This window comes from Mirounga leonina, unplaced genomic scaffold (assembly GCF_011800145.1).
Source record: "Mirounga leonina isolate KUSES-001 unplaced genomic scaffold, KU_Mleo_1.0 Mir_101609, whole genome shotgun sequence".
NCBI lineage: Eukaryota > Metazoa > Chordata > Mammalia > Carnivora > Phocidae > Mirounga > Mirounga leonina.
In genome coordinates, this window is record NW_023270164.1 from 13,920,818 (window position 1) to 13,946,433 (window position 25,616).

Here is a 25,616-nt window from a genome sequence, read left to right on the forward strand (position 1 = left end):
CGCTGGCATGGAAGATAGATCTCCGTCCCTTCACTTTCCTTCTGGATGTATCTTTAGGTTCAAAATGAGTCTCTCGTAGGCAGCATATGGATGGGTCCTGCCTTTTTATCCAATCTGCAACCCTGTGCCGTTTTATGGGAGCGTTTAGGCCATTCACTTTGAGAGTGATTATTGAAAGATACGAATTAATTGTCATCATGTTGCCTGTGAAGACGTTGTTTTTATAGATTGTCCCTGGAAATTTCTGTTGTAGATCACTCTTGGGGTCTTTCTCCTTTTATAGAACCCCCCTTAATATTTCTTGCAGGGCCAGCTTAGTGGTCACATATTCTTTCAACTTCTGCCGGTCGTGGAAGCTTTGCATCTCTCCATCCATTCTAAATGAAAGCCTTGCTCGATAAAGTATTCTTGGCTGCATGTTCTTCTCATTTAGTACCCTGAATATGTCTTGCCAGGCCTTTCTGGCTTGCCAGGTCTCTGTGGATAGGTCTGACGTTATTCTGATGTTCCTCCCTCTGTACGTAAGGAATCTCTTCCCCCTAACTGCCCTTAAGATGGTTTCCTTGGTTCTAAGATTTGCAAGTTTTACTATGACATGCCGGGGTGTTGGCCTGTGTTCCTTGATCTTAGGAGGGGTCCTCTCTGCCTCTAGGACTCGAATGTTTTTTTCATTCCCCAGATGAGGGAAGTTCTCAGCTACGATTTGCTCAAATACATCTTCTAGCCCTCTCTTTCTCTCCACTCCCTCCGGAATTCCAATTATTCTGACATTGGAACGCCTCATGGTGGCACTTATTTCTCTGATTCTATTTTCATGGATTCTGAGTTGTTTTTCCCTGGCCTCCTCTTTTCCCTTTTATCTATTATACTGTCTTCCAGATCGCTTATTCTCTCTTCTGTCTCAGTTACCCTAGCTGTTAGATTATCTAGATTGGATTGGATCTCATTGATAGCATTTTTAAGTTCTGCCAATTCACCTTTCATTTCTGCCCTTAGAGACTCTATGTTGCCATCAATTGATTTCTCCATTCTAGCCATTGTCTTCACAATTGCTAGCCTCAATTCCATCTCTGACATCTTGTTTATGTCTGTATCCATTTGTAAATCTGCAGCATAAGTCATAATCTCTGAGTCTTTTCTGTTTTGGGGGCTCCTCCTCCTAGTCATTCTGTTGATGGGTGTTTGAGGGAATGTATAGAGTCCAAATTATTGACCATGACCCAAGCAAGATGCACCTGTTTTCTTGGGACCTTAGGGTTGCTGGCCTCTTGTTTTCCCAGCCTGTCTTCTGGGGGAGGGGCCTGCTGCGCTGTTACTCAGGCAACCCTGTTTGGGCGGAGTTGACCTGCCCCCCTGTGGTGGGGGATGGGCTCAGTGGGAATCAGTCTTTGGGGCTTTTGTTCTCTGGCGCCTTTCCCTGGCGGCTTTCCATGTCTCTTCCGCGAGTCAGAGCAGAAGTGACCGTTTCCAACCCTCTGCCTCAGAGCAGAGAGACCTCAGTCTGTTCTTCAGTGAGCTCTCCAGGCCACACTGTCTCCGTTTCTGTCCGTGCTGCTATAAACTGCCTCATCCTGGGTTGTGCACCCCTCCGCAGTGCTCCCAGTCCTGCCTCCAGGTCGGGGCATGTCTCTGCCCTTTGTGCTTCTAAAACCACCAGCCGCTCCCAGTTCGTGCGCAACCCCACCGTTCTGGTTTTCCACCCCGGGGGGTTCCCCTAAAGTCCTTTCCCAACGCTACCAGTCTGCGAGTCTGTGCCCTGTCTGCAGCGCGCGAGGCTGTCACTCACCGGCGGTGTAGGATCCCCACATCCAGGCACCCTCCCGCCTCCCTTTATCCTCCGATATCTGCCCGCAGAATCACGGCTCTCCGCTTTATACCTCAAAACCAACTGCCTGTGATACTCTGTAGAGATCCAGATCTTCTTACATCTCAGGATGGTTTCGTGGGTGTTCAGAGTGGTCTGGTAGATATCCAGCTCAATTCCGGGGACCAGTTGAAATAGGGTCCCCTACTCCTCTGCCATCTTTCCCCTCCCATAGTTTTTTCTATATTGCATTTCCATTTTCATTTGTCTCAAGATATTTTTTTAATTTCCCCTTTGATTCCTTCATTGACCCATTGGTTGTTCAGTAGCACATTGTTTAATATATATATAGTTGTGATTTTTCTAGTTTTCTTCTTGTAATTGATTTCTAGTTTCATACCATTATTATTAGAAGAGATGCTTGATAGGATTTCAATCTTAAATTTATTGAGATTTGTGTTTTTTTAAAGACTTACTTATTTTAGAGAGAGAGCATGCAAATGGGGGGAGGGGCAGAGGCAGAGAGAGAATCTCAAGCAGACTCCCTCCTGAGCCCAGAGCCCAACATGGGTTTTGATCTCACAACCCTGAGATCATGACCTGAGCCAAAATCAAGAGTTGGACACTTAACTGACTGAGCCACCCAGGCGCCCCTCACTTGTCTTTTTTAAAGATTTTATTTATTTTGAGAGAGAGAGAGAGTGCGCTTGTGCAAGCTAGTGGGGAGGTGGGAGGGGAAAAGGCAGAGAGAGAATCTCAAGCAGGTATATTTACTTTACCAATGAGATTTTTACTTGCATACATTTTCTTGTTAATAATTATTAGTACCTTCTTTTTCAGCTTAAAGAAGTCCCTTTAACCTTTCTTATAAGGCCAGTTTAGTGGTAATGAACTCCCTTAGCTTTTACTTGTCTGGAAAACTCTTTACCTCTCCTTCAATTCTCAATGATAAACTTACTGGATAGAATATTGTTGGTTGGAAGTTTTTTCCCTTTCAGTGCTTTGAATATATCATGCCACTCTCTTCTGGCCTGCAAATTTTCTGTTGAAAAATCTGTTGATAGCCTTATGGGGGTTCCATTGTGTGTAAATGTTTTGTTTTATTCTTGCTGCTTTTAAGATTCTCTCTTTAACTTTTAACATTTTCATTATAATGTGTCTTGGTGTGGGTATTTTTGGGTTCATTTTATTTGAAACTCTCTGGGCTCTCTATACCTGGATGTTTATTTCCTTCTCTGGGTTAGGGAGGTTTTCAGCCATTATTTGTTCAAATAAGTTTTCTGCCCCTTTTTCTCTCCCTTCTCCTTCTAGAACTCCTATAATGTAAATGTTATTCTGCTTGATGTTGCCTCATAAGTCCTTTAAACAATCTTTACTTTCTAAAATTCTTTCTTTCTTTCTTTTTAAATAATTTTCTTTAAAGATTTTATTTATTTGACAGAGAGAGCACAAACAGGGGTAGCAGCAGACAGAGGGAGAGGGAGAAGCAGGCTCCCCATGGAGCAGGCAGTCCGATGCAGGGCTTGATCCCAGGACACTGGGATCATGACCTGAGCCGAAGGCAGTCGCTTAACTGACTGAGCCACCCAGGTGCCCCTAAAATTCTTTTTTTTTTTTAAAGATTTTATTTATTTATTTGACAGAGAGAGAGACAGCGAGAGAGGGAACACAAGCAGGGGGAGTGGGAGAGGGAGAAGAAGGCTTCCTGCTGAGCAGGGAGCCCAATGCAGGGCTCCATCCCAGGACCCTGGGGTCATGACCTGAGCTGAAGGCAGACACTTAATGACCGAGCCACCCAGGTGCCCTTAAAATTCTTTTTCTTTTCACTGCTCTGTTTGGGTGAGTTCCACTGCCCTGTTTTCCAGATCACTGATACTTTCTTCTGCTTCATCTAGTCTGCCATTGAACTCCTCTAGCACACTTTTCTATTCAGTTATTGTATTCTTCAGCTCTGTGACTTCCATTTGGTACTTTCCTATATTTTCTATCTCTTTGTTGAAGTTTTCCCTGTATTCATCCATTCTTCTCCCAAGTTTGGTGAACATTTTTATGATCATTACTTTAAATTCTTTATCAAATAAATTATTTACCTCTGTTTTATTAAGGTTTCTTTTTGAGGTTTTTATCCTGTTCTTTTACTTGGAACATATTTTTCCATTTCTTCATTTGCTTGACTCTCTGTTTCTATGTATTAGGTGAGAAAGCTACATCTCCCAGCCTTAGAAGGATGGCTTGTGTAGATGATGAACCTTATCATTTAACTTTGTCCTTGCTTTTGGTTGTCTCTGGAATATTTGTGATTATCTAAGTAGCCTGATTTATTCTTGATAGTTCCCAGTTGTTGAGGGTCATCTTAATCAGAATCTAGTTTCAGGCTGATTGGAAGATAGCCCCTCAGGCAGCAGGTTTTAAAGTATGCAAATATATACAGTCATGTGGGACTGTGGTCATAATCCTTGCTGACCTCCTGTTCCAGCAATGTGGAGGTTTTTCCTAGACAACAGTTGCAAAAATCATGGCTCTGAATAATGTATAAGCACCTTTCTGGAGGCTACCAGCAAACTGTAACAAGGCAAAGATGATGTCCCCCAACCTATGTTCCCTGAGAGTACCTCCTTAGCCTCTAGATATATGGGAAACCTGACATCTACCCCTCAGGTTGAAGCTCTGGGACAAGTAAATACGCCTTTTTCACAGGAATATTGGGGATGTGTTTCAGTCTGCTATCTGTGTAATGCCCTGGTGGTGATAGCCTGCCAAGAACTATGTTTCTGATTGTTTCAGTCCTGTTGGGCCTACAGATGCAAGGCTCCTGCCATCAGATTCAGGAGATCAAGGGGTATCTCCTGTGTGGACTACATGTGCCCACTGGCTTTAGCAAGGCAGAGCAAGATTGCAGGGCCAGTCCATGCCTACTGGCTTTAGTGGAGCAGTGGGAAAGCACAGGGCTGGGGCATGCCCACTGGCTTTTGTGAGGCAGCATATCCCTGGTATATTAATACATGACAGAATACTTACAGTTTTATTGAGATTTAACAGTTTTAACTGCTTCTTCCTCCACCCTCATGCAAAGTCCCTTCACTTTTGAAATTCAATTTAATCGTAGATGGCATGTGTATAATGACAACAACGGAGTGAGGTCAACTAGGGGAGCTGGCAGATAGCTTGGACAAAGCCCCAAAATACGGTAGTTCCTTTTCAAATTCATGTTGGTCTAAGATCTATACATCAGGTTTGCAGGATAAAAACTAGATGTTTGTTTTGTTTTGTTTTTTGATCAGTGTGCCTAGAGTTGATCAGTTACTGAAAAACAGAGTCACAAATAAGCATACTCATAAAAGACTGAATGCAATCTCATCTGCCAATCTAGGTAACCTTGAGTAATATAACTACCAAGTGGACCAGTTACTCATATTCTCTACTTCCCTATATCAGATGTGTAAATAAAAAATTCTGAGTCTTTCCAATGGGCCAAACATCTACTAGGTGCTAGAGACACAACAATGAACACAAAGTAGCCCCTCCCCTCATGCTTCTGGTTTGAGAGTTGGCAAAATATTTTTCTGTAGAGGCCTAAATAAGAACTTCTAGGATTTTCAGGTCATACAGTTTGTGTCAGAACTATTAAATTGTGCTGTTGTGTGAAAACAGCCATAGACAGTACATAAACAAATGGCATGATTTTGTTCCAATAGAACTTTATGGACACTGAAATTTGACCTTCATATAATTTTCACATGTCATGAAATACTATTTTTCTTTTGCTTTTTTCCTCCTCAACCATTTAAAAATATATTTTTAAAAAACACTCAGAGCGGGCGCCTGGGTGGCTCAGTCGTTAAGCGTCTGCCTTCGGCTCAGGTCATGATCCCAGAGTCCTGGGATCGAGTCCCACGTCGGGCTCCCTGCTCCAAGGGAAGCCTGCTTCTCCCTCTCCCACTCCCCCTGCTTGTGTGCCTGCTCTCGCTGTCTCTGTCTCTGTCAAATAAATAAATAAAATCTTAAAAAAAAAAAAAAAACCACTCAGAGCCAGCAGGCCATTCAAAAACAAGTGGTGGGCTAGATTTAGCCCATGAGCTGAAGTTTGCCAACCCCTGTCTAGTCTAATGCAAAAGATAAATACAGAAACAAATTATTTCAATACAATGTGATAAAAGCTAGAGTTCTATGGTTCTGTAGGAGCTAGAGGAAGGCCATCTAACTTAATCCAAGGCATCAAAGAAAGTATCCTATAAACATCAACCCCAGAGCTGAGTCTTAAAGAATGTTAATATGAAGGCATTAACTAAGCAAAGAAAGGGAAAACTATGCTCCAAGTAGAAAGCAGAGAATGAACAGTCACAGAATTGATAAACAGCATGAAATTCTTGGGCAATGGTATTATTTTAGCATAAAAGATAAGGAATGCCAGATGAAGTTGTAGGTAAGGGTAGGGATGAAACTATAAAATGTCTTATATACCATGCCTCTGGGCAATGAAGGCCACTGACAAGTTTTCAGCAGGGGATTGATATAATTGAATCTGTATTTTAGATTTATCTCTGTGGCAACACTTTGGCAGACAGATCTGAGACAGCTGAGAGGCTACTGAAATAGTCCAGGGGCGAGAAGATGAGGGCCTGAACCAGGCAAAAGCAGTGGAAATGGAGAAAAGAGGATAAATTCTAGAAGTGTCTAAAAGGTAAAATTAACATGGCTTAGTGAGGAGAGCAAGAAGTAAAAAATGACTCACATTTCTTACTTGGATGGCTAGGTGGATGAAAGTACCACCAAGTGCTATTGGAAGGAGAGAGAGTTTTATAAGCTAGATAATGAATTCAGATTTATACATATTGTATTGCATTTACTGTTGGGTTTTCCTGTGGAGGTTTTTACCAGGCCACTGTACATATGAATTTTGGGGACGGATTAGAACTAGAGATACAGTTATGAGCACAGATGTGGTTGTTAAAACCATGAATGACTGTAGTTGCTCAGATTCAGCAAGTAGAGTAAGAAGAGTCATAGGCCATGGTGATTAAAGGAGACTGAAAGAATAGGAGAAAATATTTGAGGCTTTGATGATAGTAAAGAGTAGCTGTAAAGAGAATGGAGTATGAGAAAGCTAAAAGGAGAAGAGGTTGCTGTCAGAGAGGTGAATTTAGTCTTTCACAACGGATTCCTGAAAATTAATCCTTAATGCCTTGAGGCAGTGGTTCTTAAACTATAAGCTTTTTACCTGGAAAGCTTGTTAAAACACAGTGCTAGGAACCACCCCCAGAGTTTTGATTCAGTAGGTGTCCGGTGGTGCTCAATAATTTGCATTTCTAGCAACTTCCTAAGTGATGCTCACCCATGAGAACCACAGCCCTAAAGCATCCATTTTATGCAATGAATTAACTTTTTTAATGGATCTAGAATGCTCCTAGTTGTGTATCATCCTTGGGGATAGTAAGATAATAGACACTCAACTTATTTTCTTTGTTTTGTGATTCAGATAAGAAACCCTGTTAGCAAGCCTGGAGGGTGTCAGAGCCCATGAGAGCAGAGACCATACCTATGTTATTCATGATTGATTCACTAGATTCTAGCATAGGTTAGACATTCGGTTAAGATATGTTGACTGAAAGATTGGCAAAGTCCATAGTACAGTTGGAGGAGTGAGCTGCTGATATAGAGGGTTTATTGCTGAAGTTATGATCAAGGACCCAGAAGAGTAAAGTTTGTGATCCTCTACAAGGACAATAAAATCTTTCAGTATGACAACATGAATTGGGGTAGGGAAAATGATGGTGAAGCAGGTGCCAAAATATAAAATGGAAGCGGGAGAATGACCTGGAGGCTGATAGAGGTCAGCAGTAGGGAAAGGAAAATGATATAGCCTGCATGTTGAATTTCAAAAGTGAAGGGACTTTGCCTGAGGGTGGAGGAATAATGCTTTGGAAGTTGTCTATAGAGAGCATGCCTAATCCAGTGCCTATGAACATACCACTGACCATTAAATTGTGTCTTGCTTTTTTATCACTTAATACAGTGCCCTGAAACTTTACCCACATAATCAAAAATTATTTTTACACATTTTCTCTTTCTGGATAGTTCTTTTTTTTTTTTTTACCGTATATATCCTCTTTCTTTCATACACATTCCTTCTTAAGGCCATTCCTAAGAATTTTATGTGTTTGATTGCTATCGTGAATGGGATATATTTCTCCTTGTAGCTCCAAATTGGTTATTCTGGTCTATTGTTCTTTTAAATTAAATTTGAGCTTCTTTGACTTATCCTCTGAACTAGTTGTAACATTCTCATTAAGTAAATAAAATCTTTAAATATGTTCATTTTTTTATATCATTATGAGAGTTAAGATTTTCACTTTTTTTTTTTAAGATTTTATTTATTTATTTGACAGAGAGAGAGAATAGCTAGAGCAGGAACACAAGCAGGGGGAGTGGGAGAGGGAGAAGCAGGCTTCCTGCCGAGCAGGGAGCCCGATGAGGGACTAGATCCCAGGACCCTGGGATCATGACCTGAGCCAAAGGCAGACGCTTAACGACTGAGCCACCCAGGCGCCCAGATTTTTACCTTTTAAAAATTATCTTTTGGGGTGCCTGGGTGGCTCAGTCAGTTAAGCGTCTACCTTGGGCTCAGGTCATGATCTCAGGGTCCTGGGATTGAGCCCCGCTTTGGGCTCCCTGCTTGGCAGGAAGCCTGCTTCTCCCTCTCCCTCTGCCCCTGCCCACTGCTTGTGTGTACTCTCTTGCTCTTTCTCAAATAAATGAATAAAATCTTTAAAAAAATTATCCTTTAACATTTGCAATGAATTATTATTGTGCAATATTACTGAAGTAGATTTGATAAAAATCACTTATAGGTTTTACATCTAAGTTCACAAACCAAAGAGAATATTCTTTTTGGAACAGTCTGTCGGATATTGGTATCAGAATGATGCTAGTTTCAAAATCAATGTGAATAACTCCGCAAGATTTTCAATTCTATAACAATGTGGATATTCGTAGAAAATTTGAAGGAACTCACTGATAAAAAACATCTGGCCCTAAAGTATTTTTGGAAGTTTCTCTTTGATAATTGTTTTCAATGTTTCTACAGTTACAGGCCCATTTTGTTTTGAACTTCTTACTAATGAATGGTGTTTAACATTTTATTAGGTATTTCAAATTTGCTGAGATTTTCAAATTTATTAAGGTACAATTATACTTTCCTATAATTTAAGAAAAGTTCTTTGTATTTGTTGTTCTATTCCATTTATCTTTTAAATTTTATTTATAATTTATCTTTGTTTTCTTAATTAAATTTGCTAGAGGCTTATCTACTTAATTCATCTCCCCATAAAAACAACATACCCCTTGGCTTCATATTATATTGGATTCTTAATCATGTAATTTCATTCTTCATTTTTAATAATGAAATATTTAAGGTTATGAATTTACTTCTGAATATTGCTCTCAAAGTTTTGACAAGTCGTGATCTCATTTTTGTTATTTTTTATTAGTCTGCTAGTGTTTCTTTTGGCTAATACTTATATATAAATGTGTTCTGAAATACTAAAACAGTGGAAGACTTTTGTTCGAATTTGTTTCTAAATTTGTAGAAGTTTTACATTATCACCAGAGAACAGGGCAAGGCTGATTTCTACTTGTAAGAGTATGCAAAGATTTTCTTTGTGGTATACCACATGATCATGGGTATTAAAGAGGGCACGTTCTGCATGGAGCACTGGGTATTATACGCAAACAATGAATCATGGAACACTACATCAAAAACTAATGATGTAATGTACGGTGATTAACATAACATAATAAAAAATGTTCTTTGAATATTTGAAAGAGTGTGTATTCACTGTCAATCAAATATAATTTTTGATGTTAATTAAATCTGATGAATTGTATTTTTCAAATATTCTTTTTTTAAAATTTTATTTATTTGACAGAGAGAGAGATAGCGAGAGCAGGAACACAAGCAGGGGGAGTGGGAGAGGGAGAAGCAGGCTTCCTGCCGAGCAGGGAGCCCGATGTGGGACCCGATCCCAGGACCCTGGGATCATGACCTGAGCCGAAGGCAGACGCTTAATGACTGAGCCACCCAGGCGCCCTCAAATATTCTAAGTACTTATTTTCTTGGTCTTTCTTTCTTTTCATGTCATAGTTAAATTGTATAAATCTTCCATATAGACATTTCTATAATTTTTCTTCTTGTATTTCAAATAGTCTTTTATTCAAATATTTGGATGTAAAAAAATGTTTCATGAATATAATATCCTTAAAATAATTTGTATCTTCTATCAATATTAAATAAATCTCACGGGACCAACAAGATTGTATAGTTATTGTTCCTGTTTTGTTTTGTTTCCAAATAGATAAGTGACATGATCAGATGCCTTATTTGGAGAATGGATTGATCAGAAGGAGGTGAAACCAAAAGATGAGAAGCCAGTGAAAGGACTCTTATAATCGTCCAGGTAAGAAATCATGAGTGTTTGGATGAAGACCAAGGCTGCAGAGAGGTTTACAGCAAGTAGAATCATTAAGACTTGGAATTAGATTGAAGGGGGTTGGGGCAAGTGAGAAAAGTTGAGAGTTAACACCTAGATTTCTGACTTAGTTGACCATTATCTAAAAGTCAATATAGGAGAAAGAGCTGGTGTGGCTTTTCAGAATAAGCCATTTTCTAAAGTTCTTCTTTTTCATTATATTCATCCCAAAGGACTCGAGTCCAGACTTAAAGCTCAATGTTGAATCTTCGCCAATGGATTGCTTACTCAAACCAAAGTCTACCTTAGTATAAAACACTAGGTTAAATATTAAATTTCAGGGGATCACCTTTCATCTATGTGCTAAGAGCTCCTTCATAAATTTGAGGAACCATTTGGACTAAGAAAGAGGGAATAAATGCCTGCTAACACCATTCCTGGGGTAATCCATACAGGAAGGCTAAATTTTCCACAAGAGGGCAGCATCACCTAATAAATTATGTCATTGAGGGCCTCCTCCAATAGGCGCTGGGGGGAGGCTGAAAGGGTAGACAGTATAAGTTGGGGAGCCATAGGACCTGCCACACCATGAAAACCAAGGGGCCCTACTATCTCCAAGGCCATAATTACAGCTACTCCTAAGTGGTAGTGGCAGATGTTGCTACAGCAGGAACAAAGAGAACATCGTGCTCATCAAGGAAGGATGAGTAGGGGACAGCCAGATACTCTCATTCTTATGACTGGCTCAGAAGCCACCAGGGATGGTGTCTACATTCCTTACAGGTGCTGGTATCTCTGTATAACCTGTATCTCCCAGGGACCTTTATTTCATGTTGAGATCTTTGTCACCCCTAATGGTTTCTCTGCAAATCACGTGCTGTAAAGGTTAGGCTGCAAAGTACACTACAGTTCTGGTGTTCTCCTTACTTAATAATGTTTGGTTACCCCAATTATGCTTCTCTTATACCCCAGGGAAAGTAATGGGAATGAAATTCCTTGAGAACCCGGTAAGTGAAAGGCATTTTACATACATTGCCTTGTTTAATCATTACAACAATGCCATTATATAGGAACTATTATATGTGACAGAACTAGGCAGTGTCATACATGGGTCTATCTGACTCTAAAGTAAAAACTACCAAGCTACCTCTCCAAGAAGCCTTGTTTAAAACTTAAATCACGACCGAATTCAAGACTGAGTCAGTGGCAATGTATCTATTGTATAAGACATTGCTTAACCTGTCACTTCCTATCCAGGTATATGAGCAGGGATGGCTTAATTTTAGGTACCAGCAGGTAATCCGATCAATCAATAGGATCCTATGTAACCTCACCCTTACTAAGTTAAAACCCTTTCCCCCTTAAGTATTCTCTCAGGATAAATCACTTGGATGTAGAGCATGAGAACAGCAGAAGAATTAAAGACGGCTTCTGCGTTTCTGGTTTGGTTGACCGAGGGCATGGGGGTCCCAAGCACTGAGATGAGGAGCTTGAGAGGAAAAGCTGACATGTTAGATTTGGGGCATATTATACTTGAAATGCTTCTGAGACATCTAAGTATAAATGTCCAGTGGGAAGTTGGCTATATGGGTCTGGGGCTCAAGAAATATAATAATAGATACATGTAAATGAGAATTTAAAACTCTGGAACTGAGTGAGGTTCTCCATGGTATATTAAAAAAGTTAGAAAGAGTGGAACTAAAGAAAACACCACCATGTAAGGGATGATCAGAGGAAAGGCAGGTAGTAGAGGAACCTGGTTTTAAAAAATGAACAGAGAGGTAGGAAAGTAACAAGAAAATGAGGTATCTTGCAAGCAAGAAAGCAGAGTTTCACAAAGGAGAACATAACCCAGAGCAACAATGTCAAATGCCATATACTAATCAGACATGACGAAGACTGAAAGCAATCCATTGACTTTGACAATTAAGAAGTAATATGTAGTTTTTGACAGAGTAGTTTCAGTGGAGTTCTGTAGGTCAAATTCAGACTGCAGTGGGTGGAAAGCTAAATTGTAGATGAAGACAGTGAGTATAGACTCTCCTTTTGAGAGACTGAGTATAAACAAGGGGAGAAAGATGGGTCAGTAGCCGGAGGGGAATAGTAGGATTACGGGAAGATGCTTTAAAAATATTTTTTCTAGTAAAAATAATTAAGATGGAGAAGCTCAGGCTTGTGTATAGGATAAAGGAAACCAACAGAAGGGAGAGGTATGAGCTCCAGTAGCACAGAGCAAAGATAGAGCAGCAAAATGGAAGAAGCCATATGGAAAGCTCACCAATAAGCAAACATGTAATTGCAGCAAAACAACTGTGCCCAAGTATATCCTTACCTTCCTTTTGCTTCGGCCACTCCACTTATCTGGAAGCCTTTCTCCTCCTGATGGCTTATTTGTCCAATTATACCCACCCTTTAGCTCAAATTCCACTTCCTCTATGAACTCTTACCCTACCAGTCTCTTCTGAAGTACTGTCTCTTTCTCTTGAATTCTAATAGCAATTTCTGTCTGAATAATCCATTTGACAATCACCCTTCAGCCTGTGAAATCTCCTTTATTGCTTTTTTCTCCCCAGAAATGTATTGCTAGTTAATTTGTCACACATGTGTCTTTTCTCCCCCATTTGACTGTATTCTCCTGAAGGGCAGGGTTTCTATCTTAGAGTTTGCCACAGCTTCCAGAATGCCTACCGTGGCTGGTAGTAGGGTCTCTTTAAATCTGTGTAGTTGATTTAAATAAAAACTTGAAAGAATAAATCTCTCTGGTTGAACAGGGCAGCCTGTTATGAAGGAGACAGAAAAACACCAGGTTAGGTAGGCCCTTGGTGTATATGGAATCATTTACTTCTCTTGGTAGCAAATAAGGAGACTGAGTCTTGCAGATATAAAATAAACTATATAAAATTATATAAAATAACCAGGGTGACACAGGTAATATGTAGCAATGTCAGGATTTGAACCACAGACCCCTTCTCCTATGCCATTCTGCTTCAGTTGTCTGCAAAATTCTGTTCATGTGAGACACCTCTTTCTTTGATGATGTTTAGCTAGAGACATAACTCTCTTGAGGCTTTAGTACCAACCTAGCGGTTCAGTGGCCCCTATTCCTTATAGCAGCAAATCTCCCTGTACCTTACCTCCTGACAATCAGCTTGAGGATCCGGAAGGAGCCTTTAATGAGGATGAGGGCCTCTTGGCGGGAGCCATACAATGGAGTGCCATTGATATTCACCAGCTCATCACCAGTCCTCATCTTCTGGGACAAGGCTGCCTTGCCCCCATCTTCAATCTGTGTTGCAGAGAACAGAACAGAAAGCAGGTGGGTGGTGAGATGACTCCTTACCCAAAATTCTACTTCCTGGTTCCTCCCAAACTCAGAGCCATAAGTAGTACCGGGGGGAAGGCTCCAGGAAGCTCCAGGAAACAGCTAAGAAGCTGATCACAGGCTAGTATTTATATTTACAGAAGGCCAACCTTGGGCAAACCCTTGAGGAAGGAGGCAATACTGAAATAATGCAAGCTCTGCTCTGGAGGAATCCACGTCCTTCTGGGGAGACAAGCACTTCTCAATGAGAATGATGTTTGGAAGGAATGTGACAGTGTGAGCTGAAGTAGCAGGGTGGCATAGCAAAATGTGAACACAAATTAGAGCCAGAAGAGCTAGGCTCCAGCAAAATGACCTTTGGCAAGTCCTTTCCTATCTTGGGGCAGCCTTTGAAGTCTGATAAAGTTGAGTTTGAATCTTGGTTCTAGTACTTTCTAGCTTAGTGACCCTGAGCAAGTAACCTAACATCTTTATGTCTCAATTACCTGATAGAGGAAAATAAATAACAGAAGTACCTACCTCACAGGGCTGTTAGCATAGGGAATGTCTGAGAACATTTAAGTCCTCAATAAATGTGAGCTCTGATGAGTATAGCAAGGGAGTTGACTCTGAAGACCTTGAGCTTCAGCTCAATATTCTGTGAGCAGAATTGCTAATTCAAACGATACAAAAGATGTACAGACAAAGTAACTGATCATGTGTCTATGCTCTTCAACAAGTGCCTAGTACAGTGCTTCTAGGGTATGGAACACAGTGGGCATTCACCAAAATCTGGAAACATAGGTGTTCATTGTACCATCATGGCCTACAGAATTACCATTGACCACGGCAATCTTGGTAAGAGGGTAGTCAGGCTGGAGGGCATAGAAAGCAAAGGCAGATATAATAGCAGCTGGGGTAGGTAAAAGAAAAGCAAAGCAGAATGTCCTCCATGGGTCCTTGATTATGGCTACTTTTATATATAACATTCTTTGTACCACAAAGGCGAGTTCTACCTATTAGGACATCAATTCCATCCATGGTGGTAGGAGTCATCTCATCCATCCATTAATCATTCCTCAGATTTTTAGTGAATTTCTAGTATGCACAGGACAGCATGCTAAGTGCTATAGCTCCCAGCCTCAAGTTTAGGTTATGTCCGAAGTTCATATGTCCACAGAGATGGTTAGATAAAAAAGGTCCACCCCACTGACGGAATCAGGAAGAGATGTTTGTTTTTCTCCCAGGGGCAAGGAAGGTGAGGATGATTAAACCATACAATCTTTAGGGAAAGAAAGATTCTAAGTGGGGCAACCAAAGGCTGGTCTTTGCTGTAGGTGTTTTTACATTTCTACTCTTCTTCCAATCTTTTTCTCAGTCTTTTATAGAATCCCTCCAATCTATCCCTCACCATGCAAGTTAGAATATTGCTGAGCTTTAGGTTGGCCAGCTCATGCGTAATTTGGCAGTCGAGACCTCCTGAGTGCAGAGAAAAATGTTAATTCAGGATTTTAAAAAATCCCATCAAATAAATTGAAATTCTAAGTTAAATCACAGACTATTATTAAATTTATTGCTGCTAACCCAACAGTTCTTTTTTTTTTTTTAAATTAACCTTTGTCTGACAAATCATAGGTTAGCCAAGTGACATTGAATATATATACCTTTGTTCCAGTACCTGGGCCACCAGTCAAGATAAAACAAGCCAATATTGGTAAATGGGGAACAACTCTCAGCAAATTAATTAGGATCAGATTCTTATTTCTATTGTCATTATCATTATTACTTCACAGTCACTGCTGCCTGCTGCCAAAAAAAAAAAAAAAAAAGCAAAGTGCTGTACTTGAATTTCAGAAGTTCTATTTGAATGACTCATTTCTTTGGCATCCACAGAGGGCCCTCAGCATCAGGCAGGACTTTCAACAGGGATCAGCCATCTAAAAGGGCTTCCTTAGGCTAACAAAGAGCCACAAACAGGAGCCTAACTAATGAATGCTAATAGATTTTTCCTGTTGATGTACATTAGTCTTAATTCACTCTACCCATTTTTTATTCATACAACTCAATTATCCATATTACTGTCACCAATAGCAAGTCTCCCCTTCAATATGTGTTGATACTAAGTACCACCTCAAGTTAATTAAGCACTTTGTTACATCAACCAGATCTCTGTTTATTCTAGGCCAGAAAATGAAACGGGGGAACCTTTTAAACAAAAATGCTTAATTATTGCTGCAGCAGAAGTTTCAGCGTTTTGCATTCCCTACTGCCATCTGGGCTGCCACTGGGTCCTCGCAGGAACTCTTTCCTGGACTAGAGCCTCAGGCCGACTATGAATGCCCCTTTTCTTTTTTTAAAAGATTTTATTTATTGAGACAGAGAGAGAGCGGGGGGTGGGGGGGAGGACAGAGGGAGAATCTCCAACAGACTCCCCACCGACATGGAGCCGGATGTGGGGCTCGATCCCACAACCCTGAGATAATGACCTGAGCCAAAACCAAGAGTCGGATGCTTAACCGACTGAGCCACCCAGGTGCCCCATATGCCCCTTTTCTGTTTCCTGCCCCTTCTCAGTCACTACAGCATCCTCCTTAGGACAGATGTGTTGAGTGTAATAATACAATTTTAGCACAAGTGCAAGAACTTGCAGACAACAAACCAGTAAATTATGGGCACCTGGCACAGTCCCAGAGTCCAGATGGGTCCAGATCAGGAAATGAAACTCCATTTGATTGAAGATCCCTTGGACTATACTCCAAACTCGCCCTTTCCCAGACCCAGGGCATTTACCGAGCTATATAACTGATTCCTTCTTACTTCTCCTGACTTTTTAATGCTTTTAAAAATTATTGTTCACTAGTCTTTCCTGCACTCCACCTCTAGATTCCAGCATGTCTTCCATTTATTGTTTTGCCTCCTGACAGCCAGTTCTCCAGGTCAGTGGCTCCACCACACATTTGTTTATATAGAAGATAAAGCAGCGGCTTCCTTTCCTATCAAGGAAAAGGAATAAAAAGGAAAGGAAGGAAGAAAGGAAGGGAAGGAGGGAGGGGGGAAGAAGATGTATGTATTCTTTTATAAAATGTTTTCTTTCCCCTTTCCACTGCCCCATGTACAAGTCTGGCTGAGGCTCAGGAAAGATGTGAATCAACAAACTTGTTGAGAATAACACGCCCTGCTTGAGGGGCTGTGTAGCATCATCTGATGCCGCTCATTCAGTAAGGCTGATCAACTTGACCAGTTCTTCCTGAATCAGACTTTTAGGGTGGCTTTCTTGTTTCATTTCAAGTGTTGTGAATTCTCAGATTGTACCCAGACGCACTGGAATGTCAGTATAAACACACATCACAAAGCCCAATGTAAACGATGGTTACCTTATGTGTCATTTTGGTTTATCCAAGTGATTGCTGGGCTAAGCAGTGAGTGGCCCAAGTAATTGAAAATGGATTGCATAAAGGTCATATAACCAAAAGCCAGCTGGTGTCTGGAAAATTGGGAAGAGCTGATTGACCTTGGATAAGTCCCTTTCCCCTCTTGTGGCTTCTTTTACCCTTACTGGTAAAAGGTGGGGGGTCTGACTAGATGATCTCTGAGGGCTTTGGAGCTCTGACATTCAGTGACCTGTGAACAGTTAACAAAATCATGCATTACCCTTCTGCTGACACAGGTAATCCCGGCCTTTTGCCCCATTATACTTTGTCTTCACCCGTGTTTCACTCCTTCAAAACTGACTAATTAACATCCATCTCTCATTTCCCTGTGGTCATTATCCATTGTTTTGGAGTGGTCCATCAAGGCTGGAACACTTAAAAAAGCACAGTTGGGACACTGAGAGAAAGAGATTCCTGGAGCCCTATTTTGTGCTAATGAGCTAGCGATTTGGAAATTTTTGATGGATCTCCAATGAAGCATGAAGTGCTCTGATAGCTGTCAACAAAGTGACAAGCTGGCCCCTTGAGAGTAAAGGCAAAGAAAAATGGACATAACAACACTTGCTGGCTTTCTAGTAATAGCTTTTATTTAGTCTGATACTAGCAGATACTTGCTTGGGGATTTTGAATAAACTTGGGAGATATGAGAGAGTGAAGGAAAGAAAAGTTAAATAAGGTTTAGCCTAAAAAAAATGTAGTCAGCAGGAGAAACATCATCTGCAACAATAACCAACAGGTATTGAAAGCTTATTCTAATAGTGTAAGAGCCGCATTAAAAATCAATGGTGTGATTGTGAATACCTCAGCTTGCTACAAGAAATTTATTGGAAAAAACAGGCATTGACTGAAACTTTCCTGGCCAGTTCTAAGAGCCTCTGGCCAAATTACCAGCCCACACTCCTACCTCGACCAGCTTGTCTATAGTCTAAGAAGGCAAACAACAGAGTTAATTGTTTAAATTGATTTATTTTTTTGCAAATAGAAAAGGTCCACCCGGAATAGTAGTTGTATTGCTTAAAAAAACAGAACATCCTCTGAATGTCTTCTTAGCACCCTTTAAAAGATTTTCAAGTTTTTAATAACATTCTAGACACCCCTTCAGCAATTCGGTCTTTCTGGGGAATCCACTGAGAGAAAATGTAGAGAGGGAGATAAGCTGGATTTAAGAAGTCTAACTATGAGAAAGGAGGATCACCAAATAGTAGATAAAGTCTGCACTTATTCTGAAACTTAGGTTGAAATCTTAAGCAGACCACAGGTTGGGGACTGTCTGTTTCTGATCAGCCCTCTCTCCCATATTGGTATCCCTTAGAATCTGATGCTAGGAGAGATTACTCAGAGTGCCCTGGACAGGGAAGACAGAGGCTTTGAAACTTCTGCAATCTCTGCCACGGCTTTCAACAGTCTGATGCCAGGCTGCAGACATAGTGATTGCCCTAACTTCTCTGTCTTAGAAACTCTCTCCCTTCAAAATCCCTCTCGAATTTCCAAAGTAGTCTAGATTACAAAACAAGAAACTCTGCTGTTCCTCATCTTCCCTAGGTTACTCAAAGCAAAACAGAAAACAAAACCTGTCTCTTAAACGAGAATCCAAAAACAACCACCAGTTAAAAAGATGTAAGAGGGCCTGGTTCTGTGTGGTAATCCCTGTATGCAGATAGCTTGAGGAGGTGGCCACCAAGGGGGGAGATACTCTTTCCCTCTACCAGCTAAGAAACAGATGCCCAAATCCTACATAAGGCTGCCCCAGAGTGTCAAGTTCTGTGGATCAGGCTCACTGATCTTGGACCAGTGGAACTATGCTATGCTCCAAAGCATGACCTATTCCTATAGACAGCACCTTCCTCCCCAGCTGCTTAATCACCATCTAGTTAACTAATCCTCACAACAAAAGTCCTCTAAGCATCGGATCATTAAATTTCCCTAGGGATTGGCCCAAGTCGAATGCTAAGTATCTTTGCCAAAAAATCAGTCAGTCCAGAGCCAAGCTCTGTTCTAGGAATTTGGTGATGAGGAAAGGAGTAGAGAGTCAAAAGTGCTGTACCCTACATCAGCAACCGAAAGCAAGTTACCATCAGTGACTCCTACCAAGTCTGATCATCCTGCTGTCTTCATAAATCAAGTAAGGGGGAACAAACATCACTGTGCAAGAGTAAGCTCAGGGTTTCTTATATTACAGTAAATATCCTCACTGGGGTCCTGTTCACACTTTATCAACTCTAGCCATTTATTTACACTGAAGTCTTTTGCTGATATTAATATTATCAGTGTTCATCAAAAATGTCAGCTTTTGGTGGTTTAGTACAATGATCTCCAGAGTAGGGTGTATATATATCCCAGGCTATGCACAAGATGATCCACTGGAAGGGGATATATTTGAACTTCTGTTTATATTTACATTTATCTAAAATAATTTAAAAGTCAAGCGTTATTAATATTTAATATTGGTGGTAGTAAATTATAACATTCACAAATAAAATTATGTGTCCTGGGGACACATACTCAAAATATTTTTGCTGGTGTAAATTTTTACTAAAACATTTCTCCAAATCATAGACTTAAATGAGAGGGCTAAAACCAAAGGACTTTTGAGGAAAACATGAGAATATCTTTGTGACCTTGAGGTAGGCAAAGATTTCTTTAAAAAAATTTTTATCTTTTAATTTAAATTCAATTAATTAACATATTAAGTATTATTAGTTTCAGAGGTAGAGGTCAGTGATTCATCAGTCTTATACCCAGTGCCTATTACATCACATGCCCTCCTTAATGTCCATCACCCAGTTATCCCATCCCCCAACCCCCTCCCCTCCAGCCATCCTTAGTTTGTTTCCTATGATAAAGAGTCTCTTATGGTTTGTCTCCCTCTCTGATCTGTCTTGTTTTATTTTTTCTTCTCTTCCCCAATGATCCTCTGTTTTGTTTCTTAAATTCCACATATGAGTGAGATCATATGATAATTGTCTCTGGTTGACTTATTTCGCATAGCATAATACTCTCTAGTTCCAACCACATCGTTGCAAATGGCAAGATTTCATTTTTTGATGGCTGAGTAGTATTCCACTGTATATATTTATACCACATCTTCTTTATCTATTCATCTGTTGATGGACATCTGGGCTCTTTCCATAGTTTGGCTATTGTGGACATTGCTGCTATAAACATTGGGGTGCAGGTGCCCCTTTGGATTGCTACATTTGTATCTTTGGGGTAAATACCTAGTAGTGCAATTGTTGGGTCATAGGGTAGTTCTATTTTCAGCTTTTTGAGGAACCTCCATACTGTTTTCCAGAGTGGCTGTACCAGCTTTCATTCCCTCCAACAGTGTAAGAGGGTTCGCCTTTCTCTGTATCCTTGCCAACATCTGTCGTTTCCTGACTTGTTCATTTTAGCCATTTTGACCAGTGTGAGGTGGTATCTCATTGTCTGGGCAAATATTTCTTGGACTGGATGCAAAAAGCAATAATCATAAAAGAAAGAGTGCTATAATGGAGTTCACCAAAATAAAAAAATATATCATATTCATCAAAAATGTCACTAAAAAGTGAAAAGACAAGTCACAGAATAGGAAAAAAATTAATACATATATCTGACAAAGGATTTGTATCCAGAATATGAAAAGAACGTCTACAAATCAATAAGAAAAACACAACCAATTAACATTTGGCAAAAGACTTGAACAGGCACTTCACCAAAGATAGCCAAATGCCAAGTAGACATATGAAAAGGTGCTTAATATCATTTTTCGTCAGAGAAATGCAATTTAAAATCACAGTAAAATATCAGTACACATCCACTAGAATACTTAAAAAAACTGAAAATACCATGTATTGGCAGGAACATATAACATTTGAACTCTACATTGCTGGTGGGAGTGTAAAATTGTACAGCCACTGTAGAAGTCTGTATGCCCTCTGTTGAACCCAGAAATTCCACACTTAGGGATACCCAAGAGAAAGAAGTGCAGGTGTCCTCAAAAAGATGTGATAGGATATATTTTAGATTTATTTTTAAATATTTTTTATATATCTGTATTTTTATTTTTTATATTTTATTTTTAGCTTTATTCATAATAGACCAAAAATAGGAACAACCCCAATGTCCATCAAAACACACAGATTACCCAGTCACTCCATCCCTCCCACCCCACCCCCCACTCCAGCATCCCTCAGTTTGTTTCCTGCGATTAAGAATTCCTCATATCAGTGAGGTCATATGATACATGTCTTTCTCTGTTTGACTTATTTCGCTCACATAATACCCTCAAGTTCCATCCACGTCGTTGCAAATGGCAAGATCTCATTCCTTTTGATGGCTGCATAATATTCCATTGTGTATATATACCACATCTTCTTTATCCATTCATCTGTCGATGGACATTTTGGCTCTTTCCACAGTTTGGCTATTGTGGACATTGCTGCTATAAACATCGGGGTGCATGTACCCTACCCCTTCGGATCCCTACATTTGTATCTTTGGGGTAAATACCCAGCAGTGCAATTGCTGGATTGTAGGGTAGCTCTATTTTCAACTTTTTGAGGAACCTCCATACTGTTTTCCAGAGTGGCTGCACCAGCTTGCATTCCCACCAACAGTGTAGGAGGGTTCCCCTTTCTCCGCATCCCCGCCAACATCTGTCGTTTCCTGACTTGTTAATTTTAGCCATTCTGACTGGTGTGAGGTGGTATCTCATTGAGGTTCTCAGATCTGTACCTCTGAAACAAATAATGCAATATATGTTAAGAAAAAAAAAGAAGAAGAAGAAGGTAGCAGGAGGGGAAGAATGAAGCAGGGGAAATCGGAGGGGTAGACGAACCATGTGAGACGATGGACTCTGAAAAACAAACTCAGGGTTCTAGAGGGGAGGGGGATGGGAGGATGGGTTAGCCTGGTAATGGGTATTGAGGAGGGCACATTCTGCATGGAGCACTGGGTGTTATGCACAAACAATGAATCATGGAACACTACGTCTAAAACTAATGATATAATGTATGGGGATTAACATAAGAATAAAAAAAAAAAGAAAAAAAAAAAAACAAAAAAAAACAAAAAAACCCCACACAGATTACAAGAGCTTGGGAAGATGGCAGAATTGGAGGACCCTGGGCTCATCTCATCCCACATTTACAACTAGGTATCATACGCATCCAAGTCAATAAACAGGAGAGTGATCTGAAGCCTGGCAGAACAAACTCTAGGTTGTCCAATTTGTTGGCATACATTTTTCATAATATTCTCTTATGATTGACTGTATTTCTGTGGTGTTGGTTATTATTTCTCCTTTCTCATTTGTGATTTTATTTATTTGAGTTCTTTTTATTTCTTGATAAGTCTGGATAGGGGTTTATCAGTTTTTTCAAGGAATCAGCTCCTGGTTTCATTAAGGTTCTTTTAGTTTCTGTATCATTTATTGCTGCTCTAATCTTTATTATTTCCTACCTTCTGCTGGTTTTAGGTTTTGTTTGTCGTTCTTTTCCTAGATTCTTTAGGCATAAGGTTAGGTTGTTTATTTGAAATTTTTCTTGCTTCTTGAGATAGGCCTGTATTGCTATAAACTTCCATTTTAGAACTGCTTTTGCTGTATCCCAGAGGCTTTGGACTGTATGTTTTCATTTTCATTAGTTTCCATGTACTTTTTTTATTTTTCCTGATTTCCTGGTTGGCCCATTCATTGTTTTGTAGCATGTTATTTAACCTCCATGTATTTGTGGTCTTTCCAGATTTTTTCTTGTAGTTGACTTCTAGTTTCACAGCATTATGGTGAGAAAAGGTGCATGGTATGACTTCAGTCTTCTTGAATTTGTTGAGGCTGGTTTTGTGGGCTAATATGTGATCTATTCTGGGGAATATTGCATGTGTACTTGAAAAGAATGTGTATTCTGCTGTTTTAGAATGGAATGTTCTGAATATATCTGTTAGGTTCGTCTGTTCCCATGTGTCATTCAAAGCTATTGTTTCTTGTTGATATTCTGTCTGGATCATCTGTCCATTGATGTGAATGGGGTGGTAAAGTCCCCTAGTATTATTGTATTATCATCAATTAGTTCCTTTATGTTTGTTATTAACTGTTTTATGTATTTGGGCACTCAGAATATTAGTTATCTCTGGAGTGGGTGTACTGAATGTGAAGGCACATGAGTGTTATTTCAGCAGTGCTGGAAATGTTTTACATATTGATCTGGGTGCTGATTACCTGGAACTATACATATCTAAAAATTCTTTGAGATTTGTGCATTTTACTGTGTGTGTGTGTGTGTATATATATGTGTGTGTATATATACACATATATACATATATACACACATACAGATATAATATATATATATACACATATATATGTTATTCCTTAAGACTTTCAAAAATAAGGACCACTAGATTACGGATTATATTTCTAAGGTAGAACCAGGTACTGTTTTCACATACTCATAGCTTTAATCAAGGCAGAGCATTTCACTTTAAAGGGTAATCCTTCACAATAGGGCTATAATTTATGAGTGCCCCCATTGTTCCATCTGCTTTGAGACGCGTTCATCAAGTGAATGATTTCAATAGGAAATGAAAATGAAGACAAACACTTCATTTTTTTCATCCGCCAACTGGTCAAGGTGAAGAGGTTTTTTTGTTTGTTTTTTTTTTCCCCACCAACTAATTTCTATCTTGACATACCATAAAAATGGAATCAATCCCTTATCTGATCTTGGAGCCACCTACTTCCGCTCCGCCTGTTTATCCCAGATATGCCTCTTGCTCGTGGTCCTCAGAGTTCCTAATACCCATTCCGAGAAGCAGAACTGATCAGGCAACAGCCACACTGGCAACTATTTCTTCTTCTGGCATCAATCATTACCTCCTCCTATTGGATTGTCTATGCTTCTTGGCTGTCTACTAAACTATGAATTTCAGTGGTACAAGTGAGCAAAGAACCTTGCAAAGTTGATGTAGTCGAGAGTTCAGGGAGGACTGGGTGCAAGAAAGTAGAGGAAAGGGTATGGTAGTACGTTAAAGACTGTTCCTGACTTCTGGAAGCAGTTGCCAGCAATGAGAGTCACTGTATACAATCATGATATAAGCTTCCTCGTATGGGGTCAAAACAGTCTAAGACAAACCAGAAGGCCCATAGGATGCCCCCCAGCATTAAGACAGCCTGGCGTGCAAATCTAGTGTGTGAGCCTACATGGCTGGAAAGACCAAGAGTCTTTTTCATACCACCTAATATAAAACTGCTGGAAATAGGATATATGAACTTATTGGCATTTATGAACTGTGCATTGAATGCATGTAAGAGATGCCCCAATTAAGAGAAAAATGGGCATTAAATTCTACCAGATTACTAGAGAGAGATGGAAATAATTCTACTTGGATTAACATAACCTTTATTTCTCCAGCATCAACCCATTGTTGATGTTAAAACTATTCAAGTTGATCCAAAGCATCTTTTTCACTTTACAGCTGAATGTGAATAAGTTAGATACAGCCTTTCAGCCCAAGAGGATGTGATTAACTATCCGGAATCTGAACCATCCCAAAGCCAGGTTCACTCAATAACTCATTGCTGGTTCCCTGAAGCCATTTATTTATAACCCATTATGCAAAAAGCCAAAGACAGTTTCTAAAGAGTGCACATATCCAACATTAGTCATTTCTGACTGGAAAAAGACCAAAGGACTAACACCCTTCAGGAATGGGACAAAAGGCTGCCTTTGGAAGCCACTCAGCCTACTCTACTGTCTGGAAACCCCTTGTCTAGCTTACTGGGCACCCGCGTGCCCTCTACCAGATGTGGACAAAGGGAAAGGGAGCTTGCTTTCTCCTTTCCACAGCTGGGCCCCTGCATTCTGCTCCCAGAACATTGTTTGCCTCTGCCCAGGCCTCCTTTCCCCAGCAGTGATTTTAATCTTTGGTCTTCGCTTAGCCCTCTGAACAGTGTTAGATGAAGAAGGGGGAAGAGGGGCATTTAATTTCCTCCCATGCTTCTGCATAACTGCTATTCAAGCAAACCATTCCCACAGAAAGAATCTACCAAGGTATACATGTATGTTGCAAAGGCAATAACAATAATATGCTTTACTGACCCTAGGACAGATCCAATTTTAAATTAAACTGGCACACTTGCTGTTGCTTTCACATAGTGCTGCAAATCTGGGAACAAATAAGCCAGCACACTGTTCTGTTCCAAGCAACTGTCCTGTTCACATGGTGATTGAGAAGTGACACATACCTATCTCTTTCCCGCTCAGCAAGATGTGTCAAGTAACACAAAGTAAAACCGGGTTTCCACCGTTGACAAAAAAAAAAAAGGGAAAGAAAACACACTCAGTTGTTTGTGTGTTCGCGTTGGGTAGGGACTCTTACATCAGACTGCATTTCCCTTTGCAACGGCAGGATTAGATGGAGAAGGAAATGAAGCAGGAAATGGTGGGCATCTGAGTTCAAGATCTGGGAAATCAATAAAGGTAGAGCAGTACAGAAGCCCTTCTCCTGGTAGCAGGCTTGCTTTTCAGGTTGAGGCTGGTCGAAAAGAAAGAACCTGAGTTTTAAATTTTTTGAGTACAGTTGACGCACACCGTTACATTAGTTTCGGGTGTATAACATGGTGATTCGACAACTCTGTACGG

At 40.2% G+C, this 25,616-nt stretch overlaps 1 protein-coding gene across 2 annotated transcripts in view; it reads right to left on the reverse strand.

The window, feature by feature from the left end:
- Window positions 1-25,616, reverse strand: part of SHROOM4 (shroom family member 4) — a 218,218-nt gene that overhangs the window by 106,739 nt on the left and 85,863 nt on the right. For both annotated transcript variants that reach the window (XM_035004836.1, XM_035004871.1), the window contains exon 2: window positions 13,404-13,555. In XM_035004836.1, the coding sequence (XP_034860727.1) occupies window positions 13,404-13,555 (152 nt within the window). The remainder of the gene's footprint in view (window positions 1-13,403; window positions 13,556-25,616) is intronic.